This window comes from Melanerpes formicivorus, unplaced genomic scaffold, assembly GCF_026170545.1.
Source record: "Melanerpes formicivorus ecotype bairdi unplaced genomic scaffold, bMelFor1.0.p_v2 SCAF_2, whole genome shotgun sequence".
Classification (NCBI taxonomy): Eukaryota; Metazoa; Chordata; class Aves; order Piciformes; family Picidae; genus Melanerpes; species Melanerpes formicivorus.
In genome coordinates, this window is record NW_027142354.1 from 27,288,026 (window position 1) to 27,307,652 (window position 19,627).

The 19,627-nt window shown below is 42.3% G+C and overlaps 1 protein-coding gene across 1 annotated transcript in view; it reads left to right on the forward strand.

Moving 5' to 3' along the window:
- DISC1 (DISC1 scaffold protein) overlaps positions 1 to 19,627 on the forward strand; it is a 230,231-nt gene that overhangs the window by 14,256 nt on the left and 196,348 nt on the right. The window contains exons 2-3 of the mRNA XM_068147069.1: positions 10,942 to 11,924; positions 19,344 to 19,413. Of these exons, the coding sequence (XP_068003170.1) occupies positions 10,942 to 11,924; positions 19,344 to 19,413 (1,053 nt within the window). The remainder of the gene's footprint in view (positions 1 to 10,941; positions 11,925 to 19,343; positions 19,414 to 19,627) is intronic.

A 19,627-nucleotide genomic window follows, 5' to 3' on the forward strand; every position in this document is an offset into this window, starting at 1 on the left:
TCTGATTTGGGCTGTAAGGTAAACTTCCTTCAACATGCAAAAGAGAAGCATTTGTCCTGGGACTTTGATATTAAATTGTAAAGCTAAAAGCATTCTGACTCATCACCCCTGGCAATATAGGAACTGCCTCATTGTTTTATTTTCATTATATGTGATCACTACTGAGCTGTTGAGAGAAAATTGGTTTCTATTTCAGTAAACTCAATTCTGGTTCAGACTGACTGTGCATCAGATGCTTAATTTGGAACCCACTCTCTTGGTGAAATTAAAAATTCAAATCTCCAAGCTGGAGCACTCAAACTGTGCTTGAATTAGAAATTGACTGCTGTCAATGTGCTCTCACACTTCACTCTTTCTTCTTCTTTTTATTTTTTTTAATTCCTCCCTCCTCTCCCCACCCAGTGAGTTTTATAGGAGAGCCTTGCTGTAGATGGTGTGACTGAGCAGAAGTAGTGGGAATCCACACTGTCACTCTGTAGACAGAGTGATGAAAGAGAAATGTGGTGTGTTAAGTAGACCATCCTTGAAAGGGAGTGCTGTGTACTAATTTCATAGTTAACACAAGCTTGGTGATATACTTTTATGGGATATAACTGCAAACCCATTAAGAGGTGGTTGCAAATTAATTTAGGACCTAACCAAACTTCATAGCTTCTACGCAAAATTCTGAAACCCCCCCAAAACTACCAAAATCAGCATTGGCTCTCTATTGTGAGTGTTCTCTGTAGGCTTTCAACTTGTGTGTCCTTGTGCTTCTTTGGAAAGTGGATACAGTATTCTAAGGTATTGAACAAATCACAGAATCACCAAGGTTGGAAGAGACCTCAAAGATCATCAAGTCCAACCTGTCACCACAGACCTCATGAATAAACCATGGCACCAAGTGCCACATCCAATCCCCTCTTGAACACCTTCAGGGATGGTGACTCCACCACCTCCCTGGGCAGCCTGTTCCAATCTGGTTTAAAAGAAATGGGGCTGGATCTTTGTGGGAAGTGTCTTCTGTTGCTGAGTGTGCTGAAGGCACCCAGTGATTGTACTGACTTTTTCCAAGGTCTGCTTGTCTTCTTTCCCAGGATGTTTCATTGTTCATCAAGTCACCCATGGGATGGATCACAGACCTAGGAATAGGGTAAGATGACTGGAGTATGAAAAGGTAACTGCTATGTTAGGCAGTTCATTATGGGAGTTTGGCAGTTCCAGGTGTCATGGGCTGATAGCATTGGGTGGGATGAAATATAGGAGTGAGCTATGTAAGAAAGTTTGGAAATTGATTGGGTTGAGAGTTTGTCAACAGAATCACAGAATCGTGTAGATTGGAAAAGACTTTTAAGACTGATAAGTCCAATCATTAGCCTAACACTGTGAAGTCCTTGGCTAAACCATATCCCTAAGCACTATGTCTATACAACTGTTAAATATCTTCAGGGGTGGAAACTTTACCACTGCCTTGGGCAAGCCACTCCAGTGCCTTATAACCCTTTCAGGAAAGAAATTCTTTCTAATACCCAATTTAAACTTCCCTTGGTATAACAGAGAAGGACAACAAAGTTGGTGAGGGTTTTGGAACACAAGCCCTATGAGGGGAGGCTGAGGGAGCTGGGGTTGCTTAGCCTGGACAGGAGGAGACTCAGGGGTGACCTTATTGCTCTCCACAACTACCTGAAGGGAAGTTGTAGACAGGCGGATGTTGGTCTCTTCTCCCAGGCAGCCAGTACCAGAACAAGAGGACACAGTCTCAGGCTGTGTTCTATACAGAGAGAGTGATTGCCTATTGGAATGGGCTGCCCAGGGAGGTGGTGGAGTCACCATCATTGGAGGTGTTCAGGAGGAGACTTGGTGGGGTGCTTGGTGCCATGGTTTAGTTGTTTAGGTGGGTTGGATTGGTTGATGGGTTGGACATGATGATCTTGAAGGTCTCTTCCAACCTGGTTTATTATTCTATTGTTATTATTCTCTAATTCCATCACTTGTTACTTAGTTGAACAGATCAACCTCCACCTCTACAATGTCCTTTCAGGTAGTTGTAGATAGTGATAAGGTCTCTCAACCTTTTTTTTCCCACCCCCTGGCTAAACAAGCCCAGTTCTCTCAGCCACTCCTCTTAGTATATGCTCTAGGCCATTCACCAGCTTTGCTGCCCTCTGGACACACTACAGTGCCTCAGTGTCCTCCTTGTATTGAGAGGCCCAAAACTGAACACAATACTTGATCTGTGGCCTCACTAGTGCCGAGTACAGGGGTAAAATCACTTAGTGGTCCTACTGGCCACACTTTTCCTGATACATGCAAGAATGTTGTTGGCCTTCTTGGCCATCTGTGCATGCTACTGGCTCCTGTTCAGTCAGCTATCAGTCAACATCTCCCTCTCTGCTAAGGGGCTTTCCAGCCACTCCCCACTCGTGTAGTGCTGCCAGGGGCTGTTGAAAATGTGAAATGTAGTAACAGCCTGAGAATTACTTGTGTAACAGTGTCTGCATGAAAGCAAAAATGAGAAGAGCAGGTATATCTTTTACTTTTGACAGTAAAATGCTGTCTAAGTGGTCCTGCTTTATAGAGACATCACAGTCACTTGGCTGTTCTAGAGTGAATTTGGCCACTTGCTTTTCTGGCCAACAAAACAGGTTTCCTTTTAATGCTGCAATGGTGAGGTTGGGTGGTGTAATTTTCATTCAGCTTGGAGAAATACAGTTTTCTACAATAGCCAAGCTGTGAGTGTTTCACATTGCCAGCCATAGCATGTTGATGAGTTATCAAACTGACTTTCACAGTGCAACTGTCTGCTTTTGCAAGCTGGATACTTACATTTTAAAATTTGAAAAGATCAGAAAGGCATATTTCTGTTTTTGTCACATCAAGGCACTTAGGCTCAGATTCAGCAAGGCACTTACTTGAGAAAAAAGCCTGCTTTTGTGTGTAGTCAATGTGCTGCTGAATACTGATCATGCAGATGTGTTTTAAAGTGTTAATAGTATCAAACAAATTGTAATTAAGGAAAGGCATGCTTCTTTTATTCCACTTGACTAGGTGCTTGTTACTAGCATAAGAAGTGTTTGATATTTACCAGCTTAATTTTCAATGTGTATATTCTTTTCTTTCTTATATCAAGGCAAACCCAGGTTTAAAACACTTCCCCCTCCCCATAGTGGTGGTGGGGAAGAAATTTATGGACTTACTGAAACTAATATCTGCCAATGTCATTCTTTATCTAGAGAGAGGTGCTACAGTTTCATCACATGACTTAAAATAAGTTGTTGCATTAAGGAGGTAAGTGGCTGAAATGTAGCAACTTAATGCCATGTGCTTTACAGGAGTGTCTCAGTGAAAAAGACAATTATTCAAACAATGGCTAAAGAAAACCACTCTAAGATGCACAACTCCTGAAGCATTTTTTAATGAAGAATAGAAACTAACATGCACTTAATTACTTCAGAGAATATTTAGAATCATAGAATCAATAAGGTTGGAAGAGAGCTCAAAGATCAAGTCCAGCCTGTCACCCAACACCTCATGATTGCTAAACCATGGCTTCAAGTGCCACGTCTAATCCCTTTTTGAACACCTCCAGGGATGGTGACTCCACCACCTCCCTAGATGTTATATCTTAGAAATTTAAGTTGGATAACTGAACCCAGGCTGGGACCTTAGAAATCACAGGAACCCCTTGGTGAGTAAATAATTTGTACATGGTATCAGATACAAGGCAGCCTAGCTATTGCTTGTAATTTATAGGGACATTTTATAAAATGCTAGATAAAGTATAGTTAGCATTCAGTAAGATGGAAAAAAAATAAATGAGACCTTTGCATTTTGTGAGTTACAAAATTCTTATTCTAAAATAATTGTCTTTGAAAGCTTACTTTTTTTGAAGAGACAGCGCTAGTTTGGTTTGACATTGGCTGCATCAGAGATCAGTGCCACCTTATTTTGAATACTTAGCGGTATCTGAAATTCAGCAAATGACCACAATGCAACTGATTAGGAACTTGCAACATTTTACGTATTTATATGACATAGGAAGTGAACAATAATGGTTATTGTCATGTTGGATTTATCCCTGAGGACAGTTAAGTTTTGATACTGATATGTTAAACACTTGTGTGTTTCTATTTTTGAAAGGATGTTTTTATCTCGTTTACTTTGTGTGCATTTTAATGCAGTTGTTTAAGGCTTCCTTGGCGGAAGCCAGCATGTCAGAAAATGTTTGCAGCAGTGCTTTGTTAGTTGGCTTTGGATGTGACCAAATTATCTTTCCTCCACATCCCGGTTACCACCTACAAATGCTCTGAAGGTGAATTTGTGTGTTAATATAAGTGTGTTCAGATAGCTGAGGTCTCTTTGAAACTGCATATAGAATTTCTCAGTTACTATCGGGAAGGACTTAATGAGCTTGTGTCCTGGCTAGGATAGAGTTAATTTCCTTCACAAGAAGCTGGGAGGGGCCACACCCAGGGTAGCTACCAGAACCAACCCGTGGGGTATTCCATACCATATAATATCATGCCCACTATATAAGGGGAGGGCTGGTGTGGGCAGGTGTGTCTGGTTTCTGGCACAGTGGCTTTTGGCATATACCACAAATGTTGGCAGTGTTGGGTGATCTGTTCAGGTTTTATATCACTCAGTTTATATTTGACTTCATTATTGTTGTTGTTGTTCCTTTGTATTGTTCTGTTAAATTCTCCTTTTCTCAACCCATAGGGTTTTGCATTCTGCTCCCAGCTTCTCCTTCCCCCCCCTACGGAGGGGAGGGGTCTGGAGGGTGCAATTGTGTGAGGCTTGGCTGCTGACTGGGCCTAAACCAGGAGAGCCTGCAAGCATTCTGCATCATGTGCTTAAAGCAGGGGTAGGGAGGTAATTGCTTCAGAGCTTCTGCACCCACCTGTAAAATCCTAGGGGACTATACAAAAATGCAGGGTAGTTGCATCTGTGGAGGGACAGGTGTTACTAGAGCATTTGATCAAAAAAACAGAACTGCCATTCTTGTGGCTGAAATCAAAGACTGAAGTCAGCCTAAAATCACTGTTCTGCTGTTCCATCTGCTGCATCAGACTGGATATGAGAGAATGTGCATCTTCCTTCAGGAAGAAATGCTCTTTGATTTCACCTCTCCCTTTTCCAGCTTACTGGTGCAACTAAGGTGTAAACAACTTTGCTGGTCATGCCTTGCTTTACAGCAATACACTCTGGTGGTGTTTTTTTTTTTTTTTTTTTTTTTTTTTTTGTTTTCCTGTGCTCTGGCCTTGAGCTATTAGTTTGTATTAAATATTTGTCATCAGGAAAGATGGTGAAAGAGCTGTTATAATTTATCATAATCTGTCAGTAGAATATACATTGCATAATCTTCTAGGATTGTAACTTTTTGTTTTTTTTAAAGTGGATGCTGTCAGCTCGTGGCTTGGACAGATTCACTCTGAAATGGCTCAAGAACTGGCTGGAGGGCCGGGCCCAGAGAGTGATGGTGAATGGTGCCACATCCAGCTGGCAGCCAGTCACTAGTGGTGTCCCCCAGGGATCACTGTTGGGCCCTATCCTGTTCAATATCTTTATTGATGAACTGGACAAGGGGATTGAGTTCATCATCAGTAAGATTGCAGATGACACCAAGTTAGGAGCAGGTGTTGATCTGTTGGAGGGTAGGAGGGCCCTGCAGAGTGAACTTGACAGGCTGGATGGGTGGGCAGAGGCTAATGGGATGAGATTCCATAAGGCTAAGTGCAGGGTTCTACACTTTGGCCATAATAACCCCAAGCAGCGTTATAGGCTGGGTTCAGAGTGGCTGGAGAGCAGGCAGAAAGGGACCTGGGGGTACTGGCTGACAGCTGGCTGAACATGAGCCATCAGTGTGCCCAGGTGGCCAAGAAGGCCAAAGGCATCCTGGCCTGGGTCAGGAATAGTGTGGCCAGCAGGACAAGGGAGGTTATTCTTCCCCTGCACTCAGCAGTGGTCGGGCCACACCTTGAGTACTGTGTCCAGTTCTGGGCCCCTCAATCAAGAGAGATGTTGAGGTACTGGAATGCATCCAGAGAAGGGCGACAAAACTGGTGAGGGGCCTGGAACACAAGCCCTGTGAGGAGAGGCTGAGGGAGCTGGGGTTGTTTAGCCTGGAGAAGGGGAGGTGCAGGGGAGACCTGATTGCTCTCTACAACTACCTGAAGGGAGGTTGTACCTGAAGGGAGGTTGGTCTCTTCTCCCAGGCAACCAGCACCAGAACGAGGGGACACAGTCTCAAGCTGTGCCAAGCAAGGTTCAGGCTGGATATTGGGAAGAAGTTCTTCACAGAGAGAGTGATTGGTCATTGGAATGTGCTACCCAAGGAGGTGGTGGAGTCCTTGGAGATCTTCAAGAAAAGACTAGATGAGGCACTTAGTGTGATAGTCTAGTTGATTGGATAGGGCTGGTTGATGGGTTGGACTGGATGATCTTGGAGGTCTCTTCCAGCCTGGCTGATTCTATGATTCTATAATATTACAGCTGAGAGGCCCTTCTTCCATTTGTGACTTTTCTCTTTCTCTGGGTGCATAGTTCATATAATGCATGACACACTATAGAATTTTTAATTGCCTTCAATTGTTTCACAGTGTTCTAAAGTACAGTTTTGCTAGTCTAGTTAACTGCCATCAGTTATTTGATATGCTTGAAGCTGAGAGAAATATAAGAAAAACTTGAGGCTTGCCTTTTTTCAACAAGCTAGCTGAATTGGTCCAGTGTAGTTTCTGTATCTGATGTGCAGACAAAGCATTCTGTGGTTGGAAGGCTATGCAGAGAATAAAGTATTTGTAACAAAATTTTAGATATGTGATAATAAAGAATTGAAATTATTATAATCTTCAGAAGAGGGATGTGGCAGAAAGGTAAACAGTGCACAAACAGTATACCCAAAGCTGTAGTAATATCCTGGCTGGATTTTGTGATGGCTGAGGGCACTGTGACTGCTTTCTAGCTGGAGCTGGGGGTCAGGTTGTCCTCCCTCTCCTTATTCTTTGAGAAGGATGAGGGCATTGAGTCCATCATCAGTAAATTTGCTGACGACACCAAGCTGGGGGCAAGAGTTGATCTGCTGGAGGGTAGAGAGGCTCTGCAGAGAGACCTCGACAGGCTGGACAGATGGGCAGAGTCCAATGGCATGAGATTTAACACATCCAAGTGCCGGGTTCTGCACACTGGCCACAACAACCCCATGCAGTGCTACAGACTGGGGTCAGAGTGGCTGGAGAGCAGCCAGGCAGAGAGGGACCTGGGGGTGCTGGTCGATGGTAGGCTGAACATGAGCCTGCAGTGTGCCCAGGCAGCCAAGAGGGCCAATGACGTCCTGGCCTGCATCAGGAACAGTGTGGCCAGCAGGAGCAGGGAGGTCATTCTGCCCCTGTACACTGCACTGGTTAGGCCACACCTCGAGTACTGTGTCCAGTTCTGGGCCCCTCAGTTTAGGAAAGATGTTGACTTGCTGGAACGAGTCCAGAGAAGAGCAACAAAGTTGGTGAGGGGTTTGGAACACAAGCCCTATGAGGAGAGGCTGAGGGAGCTGGGGTTGCTCAGCCTGGAGAAGAGGAGACTCAGGGGTGACCTTATCACTCTCTACAACTCCCTGAAGGGAGGTTGTAGACAGGCGGATGATGGTCTCTTCTCCCAGGCCCCCAGTACCAGAACAAGAGGACACAGTCTCAGGCTGCGCCAGGGGAGGTTTAGGTTGGATGTTAGGAAGAAGTTCTATACAGAAAGAGTGATTGCGCTATGGAATGGGTTGCCCGGGGAGGTGGTGGAGTCGCCATCATTGAAGGTGTTCAGGAGGAGACTTGATGGGGTGCTTGGTGCCATGGGTTAGCTGTTTGGGTGGGTTGGATTGGTTGATGGGTTGGACACGATGATCTTGAAGGTCTCTTCCAACCTGGTTTGGTTTATTCTAATAAAGGTGTGGGTGTTCACATTGAGGTGCTGGCCCCAGCTCTGTGTGAGTCCACTCTTGAGCACACGGAGTCTGAGGACCTGCAGCCCCTTATTCATAGCATCTTCTGAATGGCTTGTGGCTTAGTCTCTAATCTTGAATATAATTCATGCAGTGGTGCTGCTCTCATAGCCGGATGAGGGACTTGTGCTGCTGGACTTGCCAGGAGGCAGACCTGGAGTCCATAAAGGAGGTAAATCACAAACCTGTCTGGAGGGTTGCCTGCAAACACTGGGAGGTGTGTGGATGTGGATTTTGTATAAACTGGTTCAGGATACTGGAAATCTACCAGTATCTCCAGTAATTTTTAGAATTTCATCCAATTCACTTGGTGCATGACTGCTTTCTTCTGCTGAAGGCAAATTTAGGCTGTTATTTTATATATAAACTAAAAGAATAACATTTTGTTCATTTTTGTTTCATTACTCTGAGAATGATCCCAGTTTCTATTTATATTATTCCCAGTACAGTATTTCACTGTCTTTTTATAGTAGTCAAGCTGACAGACTCCGTGACCTTTTTTATTTCCGACTTCTGTGATGCTTTTGTCTCTGACAAAACCAAAAACAAACAAACAAACAAAATCCCAAACAATACAAACAAAAGAGATGGCTAAGGTATCGTAATTTCTGGTGATAGGAGGCAGAATAGATAAGCTTAACTGCAGTCCCACGGTGAGTTGTACAACTATCCTAGTATGTGGAAAATGTATAAATTGCTTTTGTTGAAGGTTATTCAAAGAGAATGTAGTGAATGTTGGGGGAAGTCTCCTGGGAAGTTTCAGGTCTAATGCTTAAATTTTTGTCAAGGATGTCATTGCAGTGAAGTGTGTCAGAGACCCATGTTAGGTGCTGCTAAGAAGTTTAGATTATGTGCACATCTATCAAGGTAAAAATTAACATTATTCTCTAATCATAACCCTTTGATAAAAGTAGTGCATATAAATAAAAAAAAAAATCTGAAACTTGTGCTTTTGGAAGAACTCTGTGTGAGTGAGAATATTGCAAGCACTCAAGTTCTGGTAGTTGATTATCAGTGAGTACTGAGCAGATAATTGAGAGCATAATTCAGCTAGTTGGGTGTTCCTGGCAAATAGATCCAGTCAGTATGTTACTGTGTCACAAAATGGCTAATGGTGCAGAGCTCGTGTGTGGGACAGATGAATGGAATATCTTTTGACTAGCACTAAGTCCATAAATAAAGCAGTCACTGTATAATTTTATTTTTTTATTTAATAAATAGAGATCTACAGAAACCGAAGAGGAGATACCACACTCTGATTTCCCACCTTTAATGCTCATTGCGGTATTTATCTTGCCTCTTTCTATTCTGTTTTACAAAGAGCAAATTTATCTTTTCACTATGCTATTGAGCAGAGTGATCTATATTAATACTGCAGTAATGCTACCAAGCACATGGTGGTGGTAGTTTTTTTGATACTGATGGTACAGTATGCAAAACTTTTAACTTTGCATTTTGGACAATAGATGGTACAATTAATCTAAATGACAACTTATAAAATATCTCATTAGACATCTTCAGCAACAGTGTGAGAGTTGCCTCTGTTCTGGAAGCAGAAACTGAATCACTTGCTCATGCTAATAAAACATGGATGTGGTCACAAGAAATTGGACATTAGAAGCAACACATTATACACAAAAAAATGTTTGTGAGTATGGTACTCATATTTTTGATGCAGATTCAGTCCTATCCTAGATGTGCTTGTAAGTCTGAAAGTCATTCTGGATCAGAGTCTTAAATAAGGCCTATGCTTTAGTGTGCTGTTAAGCAAATTTGGAATGAAAAAGCACAGAGTGGTGCCATGAATAGGGAAAATTGTGATTCATCTTTCCTGGGTTTATGTACCGGGGAGGTGGTGGAGTCGCCGTCATTGAAGGTGTTCAGGAGGAGACTTGATGGGGTACTTGGTGCCATGGGTTAGCTGTTTGGGTGGGTTGGATTGGTTGATGGGTTGGACACGATGATCTTGAAGGTCTCTTCCAACCTGGTTTGGTTTATTCTAATAAAGGTTATTCTACTGATGGATGTCATTGGGTTAGCAAATTCACTTAAAAGCTGGTGTAAACTCTTTAAAAAGTGAATCAATATATACAACATTCTCTGGTAACACCTTTTCTCCTCTCTCTGCACTTCCTCTGTTGTCCCAGAAATGGTTTATTTCTGCTGGTGTGCAGTAAGCAAATCTCGCACACTGAGGCAAGATACTGACTTTGTACAAAGCTGTGCAAGTTTGGGTACTAGGTGGTATCCCCACAAGCATCACACACCAATTGCAATTTGCAATGGATATTTGCACACTAAAATGTGTTAACTACCCCTTATTTTAACACCTACTATTTAGACAGTAGATAGTTTATTTCTTGCTTCACATTAAAGATACAGCTTCTTTTAAATTCACTACACCTGCTCAGAGGGTGAGTGGTTTATTTGGGTAGGGGGCTTTCTATCCAGGAGGTGTGGGTTTTAACATTATACTGAGGGTAGTTCACAGAAGGGGTGCCTCTAATCTTTGTTCTCTTGCCAGAGTCCTGATTGATGACACATTTTCTCAAGATGTTCCCCAACATACACAAACCAAAGGACACTCCTCCAGTTAAGAGTTCCTCTTGGTATCCTCAGTGTTTTCTTACAGTGTTTTGTTTGGTCAGAATTTCTAGCACAAGCAAGGCATCATCAATCTTTCATCCCCACTTCAAGGATATAGTATGTAACAAGGCATGCATTGATGACCAGCTTTACACCATGAAGCTCCTGATCAGTGGTCCTCTTTAGATGACCAGTGCAGTATATCCAACAAAAGCAGTGTACTCAAATAGGTTCACTTGGACAGCATGGTCAGTGTCTTTGTTTTGTTGAAATAGAAGGTGACATGCTGTTTGAAATTCCTGAAACAATCATTTTCAGCTGCTATGATATGTTAAGCCTAGAAAACTCCAGAAACATTTTTTAATGACTTTTTTTTCCCCCTCCCTCAGATGGTCAGCAACACTTAAGGCCTTCAGGCTCTCTTCGTAAAAAGAAACTGTCAAAAAGACCTGGATACATGAGGTTCGAAGCTCAGCAACAGACAGAATTTCAGTCCTGGGGTGCCTGCAACCCATTTGGCCCAGAAGAGCTCAAACATGGCAGGCAGCATTTTGGAGACTTTGAGAACTGCTCTGTACTCAGAAGATGCCAAACCGATTTTGAATTTTTATGCTGCAGTGCAGCAAGTAGTGCTGTAGTTCCTGCTAATGGAGCAACGGCATTGGCCGCTACTGGAAATATGGCAGGACACTGCACAAATGTTTCGTGCTTCCAGAGTGCACAATTAGAAAACACAGCAATAACTGTTTATGCCACTGCAGCAGAAAGCAAAGGAGAGGTTTCTGCTGTATGCTGTACACAGCAGAAAAGCCATGGCACTGAAGTTTGTGAGTCCCCAAACATACGTGCTTTGGATGAATGCGAAGTGAATAACAACTGTGAATATCAAAATGGAGATACTTTTTCTCATTCTGTTGGTACATATGACAACTTTAGTTCAAGTTTCAGCTTCATACAGCTCTCCCTGAACTCTGCCTCTAGAGTAAGTGATGTTGAAGGCAAGCCAACTCTCAAGAAATCTGACTATGTTCTGCATCTGAGCACCACAGGAAATCTGCAGAACCCAGAAAAGATGACACAAACTCATGAGCACTCGGGAGATTTGCATTGCTTCTCCAGGCCTAGTGAGGATTTGGAGTATGAAAATGACACCACAGCAAATGATAAACTACAGGAGTGTGAGACTGATACAGATACAGATGCAACATTTTCATGTTGTACAGATTCCTCGGATGCAGCATCTGCTGGCTCTTCTGTCACCTCAGGCTATGAAAGTAGCTTTACTGTTAATGACCATAACTGGGATACTTTGATGAAAAAATATGAACCAGTGCTCCGGGACTGCCTGCTTGGCAACCGCAGTACATTAAAGGTTAGTAATCTCACTTCATCTCTGATTCCTTCCCCTGGCCCTCAAAACATTTGTATTTACAGTGCCAAGGACAACGCCGATGTAGGAGCTGGGATATTAATATCTTTTGTGGCATCTGTTCATTGAGATTTACAGTGACACTCTACATGATAAAAGTGAGAGAACCGGTTTTGTTTTGGTTTTAGTTCTTGGAAAATAGAAGTGTTGTTGCAGTATCCTGTTCCTATGTTCTGCCAAGGCTATGATCCTCCTTTTCTCTAGTATGTCACACATCAGTTTCTGCATTCCACAAATACCATTTTCTTTCACAGGTGGCAGTTTTGTTAGCAGTTTGGAGTATACATAATACAAAGTTTGGGTCTGTGAGAACTCTTTCCTTGAAGCACTATGATTTAACAACACTAAACTTTGGAAATGTGTAAGTTTAGCCAAAGATTTATTGGAGTGAGGTGCCTGTATGAGAGTAGCTAGTCAGCTAATAGCTGGGTACTCTCCCTGCATGAAGAAAAATAGGGGTCAAGTCTCTTCTATGAGTCCTGCTGGGATGTGAATATACGTGGGGGAGTTTTTTGTTGGTTGGTTGGTTTTTTTGTGTGTATGTGTGTTGTGTTGTTTTGGTTTGGTTTTTTGCTGTATTTTTTTTCCTGATTGTACTGGGTTTGCCTGAGCTGTAGTTAATTCTTTGCAGAGCACCTTTCTAGTGCTGTGTTTTGCAGTGCTCTAGCTGGGTGTTGATAATACACCAGCATTTTGGCTACTGCTGAGCCAGCCACCCAGGCTGTGCTTTTCCAGCATTTTCCCCCCAACAGTAGGCTGAAGGATGGGCAAGATCTTGGGAGAGGACATGACTGTGTGCTAGCTGACCCAGACTGACTGAAGTGGTATTCCATGCCATAATATCACCTTCGATATGAAATCTACGGATGTCATGATAGGGCCAAACAAGGCCCAGCACAAACCTAGACAGACCCTGATGTGTCTAAGCATGGTCTCCCTCTCCACCTCTCCTTCCTGCAGAAATCGGGGGTAACATGGGAAGAGGAACAAAAGGGAGTCCCCAACATGTCTGGGTAAACAAGTCTACTTCTGGGGTAAGAGCACTGCTCCCTGACCAGGCCTCTGTTTCTGCCTTTTGTGGCCACAGCCTGGCAGACCCCCTTTTCATTGGGTAACTATGTGCTGGCTTCAGTTACCCTATTGGCCCAATTGAATCTCAGGCAAGATATATATGCAGGCCAATTTCTAGTTGCCTTTGCCTTACCTTGCTTGAACCTGCTTTGCCTTGGACATGTCTTCCTTGAAGTTGCCTCGAGTTGCCCTGCCTTGAGTTGCCCAGTCCAGAGCCTGGGATAAAGCCACAAGGTTAGGAGCCAGAGGCAAGCCTTGCTTCCCAATGCACCTAGAATTTTGCCATGCCTCAGTTTACCCAGGACAAAGCAAGAGCCCATTGCAGGAATAGTGTTGTACAGCCTGCCCTCCTGCTGGAGCCAGACCAGCCCCACGACCGCGTGGCCTTCCTGCTGGCAACCAGCCGTGCCTGGTGCATGAGCGTCCCAAAAGCTTCAACAGCTTATACACAGCAGTAGCACTCCCCACTTGGGTGGAACCAGCTGTGAGTAATTACTCTATTGCCTCTTTGGCTTAATGGTTTGGCTTAATGAGTCTCTCCCCACCGTGGCTGAGCACCATGTCACTCCCAGGGATTGTCTCCCTGTTATTCCTACCGGTTTGCAGAAAATCGTTAAAAATTGTTTTATTTGCCTTAATACTGTGCATTCCCACTGTAAATACATATTCTAACCACACAGAGAACCTATCTTACATGTTTTGGCAAGTTTTCATATTAATAAAAAGGTATTAATATTTTTATTAATATTCACATTTGCCATATCTTAACTATTCAAATAGTTCCTTCACAAAGGGAAAGAAGGAAGTGTTAGGGGCATTCATTGATGGTGTCTGTCCTCCAGAGCAATCACTACATATATTGAAGCCCTGCTTCCTGGGAGTGACTGAATATTTTCTGCTGATGGGAAGTAGAGAATAACATCTTTGTTTGCTCTTGTTTCTGCATGCAGCTTTTGCTTTTCATCCTATTAAATTGCTTCTGTCTTGACTCAAGGGCCTTCAGTTATATTTCTCCTCTCTCCTGTCAAGAAGGGGAGTGATAGAGCAGCTTTGGTGGGCATCTGGCCCCCAGCCAGGGCCAAAGCACCGCACTGCTGTTGGTTAGGTGTTTTTTTTTTTTTGTGGTGGGTTTTTGTGTGTGTGTGTATGTGGGGTTTTTGTGTGTCTTTTTTTTTTTTTACCTTCCAACTCCAGAGGTGTACTGGGCTGCTGAGTCTGGAGTCTTTCCTTTTGCTCATGTGTGTACTTACATGTGTACCTTCTAGATATATAGCCAGTCTCATTCACTGTATTCTTTGTGGGAGAGGAATGAGAAATCTTTAAGAAGGATCAGTTACATTTTATTATAGAGAGTTTTTGAGATGGCAGTGTGCGCATTGGAGGGAAACCATTCTTAACTTACCTGCAATAAGGAGCCAAATGTTCATTTTTCTGGTATAGTGGTATGTTTTTTTTGGTTTGGTGGGGGGTTTTGTTGTTGTTTTTGGTGGTTATTTTGTGTTTGTTTATTTTTTTTTGTTTCTCAAGTACCCTGAATTTCTGTAATGCCTTTGAAAAACCCAGATTCTTGTGAATTCTCAGCTTAGAGATACCTGCTGAGATGCACTCTGCTGTTGTTAGGCCCAGTGAAACTTCCTGCTATGGGGAAACTTTGTATAACTCTGCTGAGTAAGACAGAATGTTGAAGAGCTCTTACTCTTTCTTTACTCTCCCTGACATCTGAGCTGGGCTTATGATGTGCTCTGATATTTTTCAGAGAGAATGCATGTGGGAATCAAACTAGGTTCTCCTATTTATAGACTTCACACACATTAATGTGGAGCAGTTTCTTTGGCCTCATGCCTGGAATGACAATGTGCCCATAGTCTGAGGTGGTTTGGGAAAATAATTTACTGCAAATTTGAGAATATATAACAGAATCAAAACAGAAAATAATTTCTCTGTCTTCTCATTATGCTTTTTTTGGTAGCCACAAAAGAAACATCACTACCTTTAATTTCTGTATTCATAAATTCAGTGAAGGGAGAAATGGGGATTTGTGTCCTCAAATGTCTTTGCCCTTGGTTAGCCAGTGATGTATGTTTCATTTGAAACACCTTTCTATTGTAATGATAATGAGCAAGTCTCAAACTTTCCAGAAAGGAACAAAGGCAGCAGTAGTCAAGAAAAGGAGATGGTGTGGAAGTTGTTAAATTTTTTTTTAATACAAACAGAAAAAGCGTAATTTTGTCTGTCATATGATACAGATACAGGACATGCCATGCTGGAGCAACTGTTTGATTAATTGTGCTCAAATGTCTTACCAAGCTTTCAAATAGAAAGCATTTTGATGTGACAGCATCAGTCATTGGGCTGTGGTACCCAAGCAGACTTAAAATGACCTTCAAATAAGTGCGAGTACGTGATGGAATAAACACTGCAAATAGCAGCAAAGCTGTACTCTCAGTGTAGATGGTTGTTACACATCATATATATGGAAAAAGTGTCATCAGAATTACTTTTACTGTAGGCTTCTCTATCAAAAGAGTGGCATAAGATACAGAAAATAATTTATGGTGAGGATTCACAGCTCCTCTGTTCAATATGTTACACATTTCTCAGCAGTGTCAAAGGAAAAAGATTGGAGTTTCAGGATGTGAAAAACAAAGGAAAGCCTTGGAGAAAAGGGAGTATATACAGTGTTGGGGAGGGGTGTTTGTGGTTCTTTGATGTTGTTTGTGAGGTTTTTCTGGTGTTTTTCTGGGGGTTTTGTTTGTTTGTTTCTCCTCTGAGGCATTCTGTAGAATATTATTAATGAAGTATTTTGAAATTACTTTTTGGCTTTATTTTTTATAGTTATTTTCTGACTAGTGGCCTTTCACATATCATATTTAGAAGGAATACCATTAATTTAAATATCCTGTATAATTTATGTGTTGACTGTGTAGTCATGATTACTGAGTGTTTCTATTAAGTTGCTGACTGGCTGTACCTATTTTTCTCTGTGCAATTTAGAGTTTAAATATAGAAATTTAAATATGAAAGAGTTTCAACAGAGGAGCAAAATCTTTTGAAAATGCAGAATGTCTGAAATATGGATTGTCTTGGAAAATGCTTTCCCAGGCACTTTCAGGCTTTGAGAATCTATGCTACTTCTTTTTCCAGGCTTACCTTTGTCCATGTTGATAAGGGTTTGTTTGGTACAGGTCATGTATAAACTTAATAAGAAGCAAACACTTTTCAGTGTCGTAACTGTATTTGTGTTAGTCTGTGGCTGGCATGGTAATGAGGAGAGAGGGCTGCCTGCTTTCTCAACAAATTTTTCTAACAGTAAAACCTTCTAATAGTATTTGAATGCACATCTAGCCTCACAATTTTTTAGTAAATTAAGAATTTTGGTCCAGACCCTCAATTTTAACAAACATAAGCAGTAACTTATAAAGCAAAACTTTTACTATGGTAAGAGTTTCCTTTTGGGTGTGAAAGGGCCCTCTGTATGTGGTACAGGTATTCTTGGTGTTTTGTTTTCTTACCCCACCTAACATTTGCAGTGTAAACATTTCTGAAAATGCAAAAGTCAACATTGTGTAGGTGAACCTAAATTATATTTTAATGAAACATCATTGTCTGTATACACACACAGTTTTGTGCCATAACATGAGTAAACCTGTTCCAAGACATTCATACTGTATTTCTCTTATAAACTTGGAGAAGAAATTTTGGTTTTCATATGGAAATCTGGCCTTGTTCTGTGCAAAGCCCATATAGACAAAACATTTTAGAATGGGCTCAAGAACACACTCTAGAGTACAGTGTGATCAGAAGTTGATGTCATGTTAACAGAATCCTTTAGTAATCCTTATTTGATTTATTCACAGAGTGAAAAAGATTCAGTGATCACAAGATGTCTTTTACTTTTCAAAATGTATTGTTTGTTGTTCTTGGTATGTGTTTGGACTAAAGCCATGCGTGGCTGAAGTAGCTGCAGTTCCAAATAGGTCTGTCCACATAACAAATGTTGGGTTTAACTCTCAAAACTGGGTCATTCTAGTGAAGTAGAAATCCATTATATATATATATATATATATATGATGTAGAGGTTAATGGAGCAAATGTTTTTTGTGTGGTGGTTTTTGTGTGTTTTTTTTTTTCTTTTCACTGCTGATATTTCAGGTGGGCAGTGATGAAGCAAGGACAAGAAGTCCAAGGGCAATTAAGAGAGACTACAGGGCTTTAGAACAACTGGTTAAGGGATCAGGAACACAAGCAGTGTTCTCCTCTATCCCCCCAGTCATGGGACGTGACTGGTATAAATAGGAAGAGCCAGGAGATCAATACCTGGCTCCAAGTCTACTGCCTTGGACAGGACTTTGGGTTCTTTAATCATGGGTTGATTTACAGATCACCAGGTCTGTGGCAACAGATGGGATACACCTGTCTCAGAGGGGGAAGGAGATCCTATCTGGGGAGCTAGCTAACAGGGCTTATTTGAAAGAGCTTTAAACTAGATTTGAAAGGGGAAGGGCACAAAACTAGGCTGCCTAGAAATAGGCCCAAAGACAGCACAGGAGTGCCTAAGAACATCCAGGCAGAAGTTGGGACTTCTTACTACAAAAGGGCGGCAAGACCTTTAGAGCAACTGAAGTGTATCTACCCTAATGCACACAGCATGGGAAACAAACAGGAGGAGCTGGAAGCCATTGTCTTATCAGAAAAACTATGATATAGTAGCCATCATAGAAATGTGGTGGGATGTCTCATACCACTGGAGTGGTATGGCTATAATTGATGGCTATGAACTCTTGAGAAGGGACAGGCAAAGAGAGTGTTTTGATTGTATTGAAGTTGATGGTGATGTTACAATTATTTATGGGAAAGAATCAGGGGGGAAGCCAACAAAGCAGATATCCTGGTGGGAGTCTGTTATAGACTACACCACCCATATGAAAACACATAAAATATTCTTTAGGCATCTGGGAGATGTTTCACGATCCACAAGGTGTTGTTCTTATGGGAGACTTCAACTTCCCTGGTGTCTGCTGGAAATACAGCACAACAGAGAGGGAACAGTCCTGGAGGGTTCCTAGAGTGTGTGGAAAACTTCCTGACACAGCTGGTAGTGGAGCCAGCTAAGGAAGGTGCCCTGATGGACTGCTGTTTGTGAACAGAGGACTTGTGAGAGATGTACTGGTTAGGGGCTGTCTTGGGCACAGCAAACACAAATGACAGAGCTGTCAGTTGTTGAAGAAGTAAAGAGAAGGTCAGCAGAACTACCACCTTGGACTTCTGGTGGGCAGATTTTGGCCTGACTAGTGGACAGAGTCCCTTGGTAGCCAGTCCTGAGGGGCCAAGGAGTCCAGGAAAGCTGAACACTGGTCAAGAGGAAGTCTTATAGGCACAGAAACAGGCCATCCCCATGTGCCAAAAGACGAGTTGTTGGGGAAGAAGGCTGACATGGCTAAACAGAGAGGTTTGATTGCAGCTTAGGAAGAAAATGGGGAAGAAGGGTCAGGCCACTTGGGACTTTGTAGGGAGAAAATTAGAAGGGCCAAAGCCCAACTGGAAATTAATTCTCCTTCATCTGTTAAAAATAATACAAAATGCTTCTACAAGTACTATCAACAGAAAGAGGACTAAAGAGAATCTTTATCCTTTGTTGGATGCAGGGGGGAACATAGTGGTCAAGCATGAGGCAAAGGCTGAGATACTCAATACCTTCTTTACCTCAGTCTTTTGTAGTAAGTCATTTGCTAGGTATTCAACCCCCTGATCTGAAAGATAGGGATGGGAAGCAGAATGAAGGCCTATAATCCAAGAAGAGATGGTTAGTGACCTGCTGCACCACTTACACATTGGGGCTGGATGGCATACACCCAAGGATACTGAGGGAGCTGGCAGAATTGCTCACCAAGCCACTTTCTATTGTTTGTTGGAAGCCCTGGCTAAGTGGGGAGGTCACAGCTGACTGTAGACTGGCAAATGTGATGCCCATCTGCAAGAAGGGCTGGAAGAGGGACCTGGGAGACTACAGACCTGTCAGTCTGACTTTGTCATCAGGAAAGGTCATGGAGCAGGTCATCTTGAGTGCCATTATGCAGCATGTGCAGGGCAGGCAGATGATAAGGCCCAGTCAGCATAGGCTCATGAAGGACAAGATGGCCAGGCCCAAAGAGTGGTGGTGAAGGGAGTTAAATCGACTTGGTGGCCAGTCACAAGTGGTGTTCCTGATTTTGGAGGTGTTCTGCAACTAAAACAATTCTATGACTATTCATAATTTACTTCTTTTTTTTTTTTTTTTTAATCTTTGTGTAGATAATATCCTCAATCTCACGGCTTCAGAGACTTCAGGAGAAAGCAGTAGCGGAAGATGACTATGATAGAGGTGAGAATTGCTGTCTCCTACCCCCCACTGGATCATGCTGGTTTTTCTGCTTTTTTTTTTTTGCCTTCTCCCTCCTTCCTCTAGTAATTTTATATGTATGTAGTGGTGGGTAAGTGTGGAAGACTGGTTCAATGAACTGTATTATTTATTCTGTCATATGGCAGAAAACAAATTAAAGAAAGAAGTAGGTCAACAGCAGGTAGCTACAGTTTTT